This window comes from Triticum urartu, chromosome 7 (genome assembly GCF_003073215.2).
Source record: "Triticum urartu cultivar G1812 chromosome 7, Tu2.1, whole genome shotgun sequence".
Classification (NCBI taxonomy): domain Eukaryota; kingdom Viridiplantae; phylum Streptophyta; class Magnoliopsida; order Poales; family Poaceae; genus Triticum; species Triticum urartu.
This window is the reverse complement of record NC_053028.1, coordinates 495488788-495498981: the sequence shown is the minus strand read 5'-3', so window position 1 is coordinate 495498981 and position 10194 is coordinate 495488788. Positions and strand designations below refer to the sequence as shown.

The 10194-nt window shown below is 40.2% G+C and overlaps 1 protein-coding gene across 3 annotated transcripts; it reads left to right on the top strand.

The window, feature by feature from the left end:
* The first annotated feature begins 1137 nt into the window (after nucleotides 1-1137).
* On the top strand, nucleotides 1138-10188 carry LOC125524571 (protein GFS12-like). Of its 3 annotated transcripts, none has more exons than XM_048689605.1 (17): nucleotides 1138-1460; nucleotides 1699-1733; nucleotides 2584-2655; nucleotides 2745-4814; nucleotides 4940-5267; nucleotides 5385-5600; nucleotides 5680-5752; nucleotides 5828-6033; nucleotides 6530-6592; nucleotides 6705-6910; nucleotides 7007-7118; nucleotides 7202-7711; nucleotides 8127-8413; nucleotides 8803-9046; nucleotides 9147-9220; nucleotides 9540-9675; nucleotides 9850-10188. In XM_048689605.1, exons 1-17 carry the CDS (start codon nucleotides 1317-1319, stop codon nucleotides 10003-10005), a joined length of 4932 nt encoding a protein of 1643 aa, XP_048545562.1. In that variant the 5' UTR covers nucleotides 1138-1316; the 3' UTR covers nucleotides 10006-10188. The 3 variants fall into 3 exon arrangements, with proteins under 3 accessions (XP_048545562.1, XP_048545561.1, XP_048545563.1); XM_048689604.1 differs by having other exon boundaries at nucleotides 6998-7118; XM_048689606.1 differs by lacking the exons at nucleotides 1138-1460; nucleotides 1699-1733 and having other exon boundaries at nucleotides 2605-2655; nucleotides 2745-2821; nucleotides 2925-4814; nucleotides 6998-7118.
* The last annotated feature ends 6 nt before the right edge of the window (nucleotides 10189-10194 follow it).

Sequence of the window (10194 nt, the reverse complement as noted above, 5' to 3'; positions counted from 1 at the left end):
GTGACTACGTCACGGGGATGCCGGAACACGCCAATGAGAAAGAAGAACAAAAATCGATAACGAGAGCAACAGTATAGTGAGCATGGTGATGACTCAGGAGGATACTGATGCACACCGAGTCTTGTAAAGTATCGCGAAGGTTAAATTTTTTATTTGGCGGACGCTTCACGGGATTCTACCGTGTCGCGTTACATTGGCCAACAGACATATAAAACTCAGCCAAGTTGCCCAACATGTTTGGATGGACCAGAGGACACGAAACATATATTATTTCTGTGCCAGAAGACAAAAGAAGTGTGGGAATATTTGGGGCTGTATGAAGTGGTAAAGAAAAGCCTGCGTCATTGTGGTGCAGGAGAGGCCGTCCTTAAATTCTTACTCCTTATGCATGATCATGAACTACTCATCTTGGGCTTCTGAAATGCAGGGGAACTAATCGCTATAGCTGCTTGGTATTTATGATGGAATAGACGGACACTAGTCCATGAGGGTAAGTCTCAGGAGGCGTCCCAAACCTCGACGGGGATTCGGGCTATAATAGTGAATTATGTAAATGTCCACTCTCCTAAAGCAAAGAGAAAGAATGAAGGATGGTGCAGACCTCCCATGGGGTTGTCAAGTTGAATGTGGATGCTTTTTTTTTATCATGATCAGCTTAGGGGCACAACGGGTGCTGTTATTAGAAGGAGACTTCATAGTAGGTGGTAACTGGAAGATTTAGTATTGTGCGAATGCTTTGACAGTGGAGGTGTTAGCATTCAGGTTTGGTCTACTGCTGACACAAAAGACAGGCTGCAATCGTCTCATTATCAATTCTGATAATATGAAAGCCATCGACACAATGAAAAACCGAGGATAGTCTGCGGGAGCGGCGGCTGCAATTTTCGAGGATTGTTTTTTATGGCCTCTGATTTTCCTCAAATCACTTTTGAACATTTGTAATAGAGAAGCGAATCAAGTAGCGCATGAGTTTGCTAGGTTAGCAAAATGTTCTATGACTAGGGATTGAATAGATGAGCCCATGGAAAATCTTGTAACTCTTCTGATAGACGATGTAATCATTATTTTAAATAGTAAAGTTCAAGTTGTTTTTCAAAAAAAAAAAAACCCCACAGTTTGGTTCTCTATTCTTTGCTTTGGTGAGGAATGAGCATAGAGGCACCTGTTCCTGCTTCTCTCCCTGCTCACGCAGAGCTGGTGTCCAGCCGCCGCCGGGTGCCCTCCGAGGCCGTCGACCGGAAGGCACTGCGCCGGGCTAAACCGGGAAGCGAGGCTGCCTGTTGAACCTTCGAACCAGGCCGGCCTCGCCGTGGGCGATGGCTCGCTCGCCGGGGACGGGGGCGATGTGCCCCGATTGCCTGGAGCGGCGCATCCGATCCGACCTCGCTGGTTCCGGACTCTCCTTCGTCCACGGCGTCTCCGACTCCCCGCTCCCCTTCGCCTCCTCTGCTGTCGTCCAGGTCCGTCGCCACTCCGTCTCCTAATTTCTCGTTATTCTCCTGTCCTGGATAATACGGTCTCTGAAGCTCGCGCCCAGTTCGAGCCACCTGCTCTTTCCGATAAACATTTTAGCCAATCACCTTTATGTGTGCGTTTTAGTTCATTTTTGAGAAGCATGCTAAAGCCCTGTCCATGTAAGCTTGTAGAAGAGTTAATTATTGTACTTTAGGCATAATTCATGTGTTCTCTTCACTGCAGATGGCATCTGATGGACCCGACCAATGTATTGGGAGGTAAGCCTAGGCATTCTTGGTTTACTGTCATTTTCTCCATTTGATTTGGATATGAATCATACTGTAAGATCAGAATGTACATCCTATTAACTTGTTATGAAAACACAACTTTATACCTTAGTTAGATCGAGAGGGTAATTAAAATATGTACTTCTCTACATTTTTAAGTAATGGGTTTCTCTAAACTTGTAACCACACCAATACAAGTAGGTACTTGTCAATTGACGTATCCAACTGTAGTGATTCTACTTTTGATCTAATCAAAGCTACTGCGAACGTTTCTGTTGTACATTGGATTTTTTTTAGGAGGAGATACTGAGAATTAATGCCAGATACATGGAATAAATTTGTGTACTATGAAACGAAGTCTTGACAGTGTTGACAAGCCTTACAGTTTTGGAAACAAGAATAATGAGAAATTATATTCAATGGAAAGTAGTTGCAAAACTAGCCAACTTAATCATATGGATAATGTCATACTTTAACCATATGGATAGTGTCGTTCTTTAGTCATATATGTAATCCCAGTAAACACTCATAAAACAAAGCAATAGCTAAAGCAAATTAACATTAGCACCTCCATGCAGTCCGTGCTTATCAGAGGTAGTGCTGTCGGATGTGATCTATTCTCGTGTCACATCGCTTTCTTTCTTCTCCCGCCATTTTCTTCACTACTACCGCTTCTACACATAAATCAAAGAAGCATTGTGGAATAGTGGCATTTCGTTAGTGGCTAAAATATTATTAGTGAAAGGGTTGCGGCAAAACCGGCAAACTCAACTACCAGTTTCCCCTTTCTTATAATTTGTTATTTTTATTTGTTAAAAAGTGACAAATATGTATCTTGCAGCCAGAAGACCTGTGGTTATTTTGTGTTGGTGGTACTAAATGGTGGTAAGACATATGTGGATACAAAAAAATGGTAAAGCTTCTTATCAAGTGTATTATGTACATCTCCAAAAGGCTTCTATGTTCAAGATATTACATGCTCCACATTTTTCATCCCTGCAGTGAAAACAACCCATTGGAGCAATCACTCATATTTAAAGATGATAATCATTGTGCTGTGCAAGCAGATTCCTCTCCTGGTATTGAACATATTGGAGATCTTCAAAGTTCTTCTAGCTCGAATAATCAGCAACTAATTGTAAACATAATCACCAAGTTAACTCCTGTTTACTATCTGGGCAGAGTCTCCACTACAGAAATTAGAGATCTTATGGCAAGTTATATGAATTTATCCATTGAACAGGATGTGATTGATTCACTAAATCTGTTGTGTGAAAACACCATCAGTGGACCAGCTGGTTTAGGTTTTCTCAGTTTTGTTGGATTTTCAGCATTTGATGATATACATCCTTCTGGGCTTGTGAGACACCCCAACATCTTACCTGTGTTAGGTGTTGTAGAATCATCTGATTGTTGCTACATGTTTCAACCAAAGGCTCCATACACTTTGGAGAACATCATGCACTACAGTCCAGAGGCATTGTGCTCAGATTGGCACATCAGATTTTTCATCTACCAAATAATGTCTGCATTGTCATATCTTCATGATTTTGGAGTTCATCACGGCAATCTGAAACCATCAACCATCTTGATGTCAGATTCTCTATGGCCTTATCTCAGCATAAGTGATATATCTCATGTTAAACAGAACTGGGGTTTTGGGGGACCTGAAGGTTCAACACCTAATTCATGCTGTGCTGAGGAGGATTGTTCTTCAAGATCAATTTTTGCTAGTTTCAATCTTCCATCATCCTTAGATTGGTCTTCTCACTTCAAACGATGGTGGACGGGTGAGTTGAGCAATTATGAGTACCTTCTTGTCTTGAACAAGTTAGCTGGTAGGAGATGGGGTGATCCAGCTTTTCATCCGGTGATGCCTTGGGTAATAGATTTCACAGTGAGGCCTGACGAAAATTCTGACATTGGCTGGAGAGACCTCACCAAAAGTAAATGGCGGTTGGCAAAGGGCGATGAACAATTGGATTTTACTTACTCATCATCTGATGTTCCATATCATGTTTCTGATGAGTGTCTCTCAGAGCTAGCAGTTTGCAGTTACAAAGCAAGAAGGCTATCAAAGTCCATCTTGAGGTCAGCTGTCCGCTCTGTCTACGAGCCCAACGAATACCCATCTAGTATGCAAAGGCTTTATCAATGGACTCCAGATGAATGCATCCCAGAGTTCTATAGCGATCCTTGGATTTTTGTCTCTCTTCATTCTGAAATGAGTAATTTGGCTTTGCCTTCCTGGGTGACCTCTTCGGAGGAATTCATTTGTCTTCACAGGGATGCCTTGGAGAGTGACCGAGTCTCACAACAACTGCATCATTGGATTGATATAACCTTTGGCTATAAACTTGCTGGAGAGGCATCTGTTGAAGCTAAGAATGTCATGTTGCCTCCCAGTGATCCATCAAGGCCTAAATCAATTGGGCGACGGCAACTTTTTACAAAGCCACATCCTAAGCGTCTTATTAGCACACCTCACTCAGCCTACCACAATAAAGTGGAATCTTGTGCAAGATGCCAAGGAAAAGGAAGTAACTCAACTACTGATCTATTGTTAAATGACTGTAATTCCCCAAATATGTTTTCACAAGTTGACTATTTGGAAGAGTTTGAACAAGCAACATTATTTATGGAGCTTCAACACCATTTGAATCCAATATACAGTTACTCTAACACTGCTGCTTCTTGTTGTTCATCAGTCAAATATCCCAAGAGCCAATTTTCAGATCAGGAGGTATTGCAACCTGATAGTGTATTATCGGTGGTGCCTGATTTTGATTTTGGCTCCTATCTTGAATGCTTTGAGTCTGATGATAGTTCTTTTATTGGTTATCAAGAGCTGTTGCGCTGGAAGCAAAGGTCTTGTTCTGTTATTGAGCATCATGCAAATGATATATTTTCAATAGGGTGCATGTTAGCAGAAATCTATCTGCACAGACCACTTTTTGATGCTTCCTTGCTAGCTGCATATAAAGAAACTGGTATGCTGCCAGGAGCACTCCATGAATTGCCTGTTCATGTCCGTTTGCTTGTTGAGTCATGCATCCAAAGGCAATGGAAAAGGTAACTTAAATAATTATGTCTGATGTTTATATTTGTAGTTTAATACCCTGCACATTGGTGATGTTTTTCTTAAATTTACAAGCAGAAACTGTTTGAATGTTTTTGAATTTTGTGATCTCTTGCAGGAGGCCGTGTTCAAAGCATCTTCTGGAGTCACCATATTTTCCTCCATCAGTTCGATCCGCATATATGTTTCTTGCTCCACTTCAACTTCTGTGTACATCTGGAGACCGCCTGAAGTATGTTACTAAGCTTGCAAGTGAAGGGACACTTAAAGCCATGGGAGAATTTGCTGCTGAAGTGTGTGCACCTTACTGCCTACCTTTTGTTTCATCATCTGGGTTGGATGTTGACACCGAGTCTTGCTTGCGTCTGCTTAAAGAGTTTTTGAAGTGCTTGAGTGTCCAAGCAGCTAAGAAACATATTCTGCCCATCATTCAGAAAATCTTACAGGCCGGTTAAGACACATCAGTGGGGAAATTTATCTTATATTTTCTTTCATTTCAAGGTTCTGGTCTTTGCATATGTGTCTTTGTTCTGATGAGTCATTTCTGCTGGTTGTTGCTACAGGCACCAGAATATTCCCATCTGAAGGTTTCTCTCCTTCAAGATTCTTTTGTCCGAGAGTTATGGAAAAAATTGGGAAAACGAACCTATATTGAGAAGGTGCATCCGTTGGTCATAGCAAACTTACACAATTCACCTAACAAGATCACTGCATCTTCTGCATCCATTGTTTTAATTGGTTCAAGTGAGGAACTAGGAATACCAATCACTGTTCATCAGGCAAGTCTCAGTGAACACATTGTCTTGGTGTACTGCACTGACACCATCCTTCACTGATTAATGTGTCCATTTTATGCAGACAGTTTTACCACTAATCCACTCTTTCGGCAAAGGTTTATGTGATGATGGAATGGAAACTTTGGTCAGGATAGGTATCCCAGTTAACACTGTCTCCTTGTGGTGAAAATGTTTGTTCTTTGGTCGGTGCTTGACGTTATTCATAATAGGTGGACTTCTTGGGGAAAGTTTTATTGTCAAGCAAATTCTCCCCTTGCTGAGGAATGTTATACTTTTTTGTATCGACTCCTCCAAGGTGACTAAGCCAGAACCACAGCAGAGTTGGAACTCTTTTGCTCTGATTGATGGCTTATCTGTGTTGGAAGGCCTTGTATCAGTTCTTCCTGTTAAGGCAGTTCTCAGGGAGCTTCTCCAGGTATTTTAGTGAAAAAAACTAAGTTTGGTGAATAAATATAATCATTGGTGAAAATGGATATATTTTGAGTTCTGTTAGAGCTTTGCTAAATTGGAACATATATTTTCAAAAGTGAGCACAAATCAAATTCCGATATAACTCTACTTTAAGCACAACTTTGATGACTACCAGATACCAATCATCATATCTTAATTACACTTTTTTGGGGGGTTTCATGTACAAGTCAATATGATATAAAAAAATTATAGCAAGAATTCAGCACATTACAATATTTAAATGAACTTGCACAAGATGTCCCACCATTGATAAATTTGAATTCAGGTTTATAAATGCATCATTTTGTTAGTTTAAATTTAGATGCTAATTCCTCTTTCATTTTATTGAATTATATTATTACTTTCTATAGATAATGACCTGGCCATGAAATTCTTACGTTTAAATTGGCATATATGTCAAATTAAATGTGTACTTACTCCTACCTTGACCGCATTTACAGGACCAAGTCTGTCTTCATATAAAGATTCTTATGCTGATCCATTTGGACCTTGATGTGATTCAGGCAATAACTCTTCACTGACAAAGTGACATGATTTTCTTGTACTAGTTCTCTCTCAATAACACTCCTTCAAATTCATTTGATCGAGTTAATTTGCTTGCTTTCTATTAATTAGGTGGCAGCTACTGCATTTGTTGACCTTTGTCTACGAATTGGACCAGATAATACCGTCATACATGTTTTGCCACATCTAAAAGAGCTTTTTGCTGAATTGGCCTTTTTTCAAGACTCTTCTGCTGTTAGCCTTCCTACAAAAGGGTTAAAAATCTCAGAAAGAAACAAAAGTGAGACGATTAAAATGGAATCTAGAGTTGATCTCGTGTAAGTAGAAACATGTATTTTTCCGTTGTTACGTTGTTTGGTATAAGTAATTATACACGCTTCATTATATTTACTTATTGAAGGTAGCTGTTGTAGGTTGTTGCTATATCCTTTCTTGGCATCACTTGTTGGAATAGAGAAGATCCGTGAATACTGCTCTACATGGTTTCTATTGGAGCAGTCTCTTCAAAGGTTGTACAATTGGAAGGTATGTGAAAAGCTGCCTTGGTTCCTATTGACCGGTGAGATTTGTGTTTTCCTTCTTATTTGACTAGCTGTGCTTTCTTTCAGTTTGAGCCTTCCAGTAAATGTTCTATAAGTGGTGAAAACATGAAAACTCAAAGGTTTCAGCCTGGCAATGACACCTCGTCTGAGGTTGTTCCAACAGAACTTTTTAATGGGGCAGGGTCGTCTGTGTCTCAATCTCAAATCCCTAAAACTGGTTGGATGGCAGCTTCCAAGCACAGATTTAGGCTCGAGCATGGGTCATCTAGTGACAATTTGTCTGCATCAACTTCTGGAAATCAGCCGTGGTTTTGGTTCCCTTCTCCTGACAGTAGTTGGGGCGTACCAGATCTTCTTGGACGCAGTAGCGGTTTGAAGGATGAACTTCCATGGAAGATCGAAGCTTCAGTCCTTTACTCAGCCCGTGCACACCCTGGGGCTCTGCGGTCATTAGAAGTCCATGATGATGAGTGCACGATTTTTACTGGGGGAGTTGGACCTGGTTTTAAAGGAAGTATACAGCGTTGGGAGTTGGCCAACATGAATTGCACATCTGGATATTACGGGCATGAAGAGGTCAGTTTCTCTTGCTACCTTCATATGACTTTCTTTTTTGCTATTATTGTTGGATGGTTCTTATTTTCTGAATGAAACACAGTTTGTATAGACCATGTAGTGATGTTTAGCTTAGTGTCTGAAATATGGTGCTCTGATCGTTTAGTGGTTATGTTTGCTGTGATGAAACAATAAATCACTATAGGGTAATATCACTGAGAGGACGGTGTTCTTTCAGTAAATGCCGATTGATTTCTAGCTCAACTGTTCTAATAGTATTAGATTCTATACCATATATTGGATTGCTTGATCTTGCTTGCATTTCTTCTGCGTTTGAACTCATTGATGTACTCTTTGTAAGTTAATTTCACCCCCTAGATATAGCGCTTTATCAATACATTCCAACAGTTCATTTTCTGATATTTTATTTACATAGGTTGTCAATTCCATCTGTATCCTGTCAATTACTGGAAAAGTAGCTTCTTGTGATGGCACGATTCATATTTGGAATGGGCAGACAGGAAAGCTCATAGCAGCTCATACCGAGTCATCAACAAGCTTTCCGCCGCAAACTGCATCTGTTGAACAGGCAAACATGCTTAATCAGGACGCGCTCTCAGGTGGAATATTGTCGAATGCATTTCGTGGTAGCTTGTATACGACCATGCATTACATGGCATCTGAAGATAAACTTGTTGCTGGCATGGGAAATGGATCTATCAGGTATACACTTTGTCATCTGTTTGTTGGATTTGGTCATTTTATTATGTTTCTAACTTACGTTGAAAATATACTGAAAATATACTTCCTACTATTCTACTGGGTAAGTGTATGGGTGATCACTGCCGTTCCACTTCATTATTTATGTTCACAATTTTGACTATGTTTGGTAGTGACATCTGAAACAAAATAGGGAGAATATCTACTTCACTTAACCAGGGCATTGTTATGTGAGCTTGGAAGCATTGTTAGTTTTTGTTGTTAGGATCAGTAATGCAAGTTAGAACATATTTCTTTCTCGCTGCAACTCACTGTTATTTCACTGTGTTTCTACCTCACTACCGAAGAATTTGTCCACTATTGAACTGCACATTGATTGAGTTAAAATGCAGATTTATTGATATCTCTCGGGATCAGAAGCTGCATTTATGGAAGAGCGATTCGGCTGAAATCTCCTTCTCATCACTCGTATCAGCTATTTGCTCGTCTGGCTCAGACAAGCCGAGGAATGGAAGCCTGTTGGCTTCATCATCCTGGATTGCAGCAGGTCTAAGCTCTGGTTATTGTCGATTACTTGACGAGCGTAGTGGAAAAATCATTGCAGTTTGGCGAGCACATGATGGTCACATTACGAAGGTATGCCATTGCCCCTACTAGGTTCTATCCATCATAGGGCAAAACCATGAGCAATTGTTATTCTGGCATCTGATGGGTTCCTTTTTATTTGCGCATAAAGTTGGCATCACCAGAGGACCACTTGATTGCATCTAGCTCCCTTGACAAGACTCTTCGAATTTGGGATCTAAGAAGGTATTATTCTTTGACTGCAACAATTCATTGGTTGTATTACCTATTTTGGTATGACATGTTCTCCATTCTCTTATTGTATTACTGCAGTATACAATATTTTCTTGCACTATTTGTGTTCTCAAACTTTCTTGATACATGACTATCTTGTTTGGGCCATAGTGATAGTGATAAGATTATGTTATATCACACTGAATCCACAATTTCATAGAAGCAGCAGTTTGATTCTCAACTTTGGATATACGCATATATCTTATTGCTTATGATTTGTTTCCAGTTTAAACTTTCTTAGTTTCTTAAAGTCTTGTGCGCAATGTGACAGGAACCTATCAGTCCAGTCAAACATTTTCAGAAGCCATTCAGATGGCATCTTTGACTTCTCTGTTTGGGGTCAAGACCTGGTATCAGTGTCAAGAAACAAAATTGCACTTACTTCCCTATCGAGACCAACAAGTGAGGTATGTACTTTCTCCTCTTGACCACATTCACCACCACGCTCTTTTGCAAACTTTACTATTTGGAGCAGCAGTGCAGCCTCTTTTGGAATTTCACATACCATATGAATTGCAAGTCCACTCTGTTCCTGCCGAAGTAACTGTTGGTACATTTTGTGAAAAAAAAAATCCATGCAGATCGGACATCAGCAGCTCGTACTTCAGAACTTATATTCGACTGACAGAGGAGTAAAATATAAAAACATGTCTGTTCTTTCGGCTATTTCTGTGCTTCCTTTGTCAAGATTGTTTGTCGTTGGAACAGAAGATGGTTTTCTCAAAATCTGCCACTAGATGGTTCCAGTAGTGGTAATCATCTTTCCCTTGTATCGACTCAAATATTTTAGCAGTGCCTCTCTCATTTCTAAAATTTTAGTGGTGCCTTGCTCATAGTTTTTGTTTACTTCAATTCGCCAGCAGACACTACAGGTTACAGGATACATATGTAGCCAAATTTACTGTTGTAAAATTCATGGCTGAGTA

Bases quoted from the DNA above. Each gene is read 5' to 3' on its own strand.
- LOC125524571 (XM_048689604.1), top strand. From the start codon at position 1,317: ATGGCTCGCTCGCCGGGGACGGGGGCGATGTGCCCCGATTGCCTGGAG. The intron at 7,119-7,201 runs GTATGTGAAAAG...GCTTTCTTTCAG, and splicing joins AAAGGTTGTACAATTGGAAG to TTTGAGCCTTCCAGTAAATG. The intron at 9,047-9,146 runs GTATGCCATTGC...TTGCGCATAAAG, and splicing joins ATGATGGTCACATTACGAAG to TTGGCATCACCAGAGGACCA.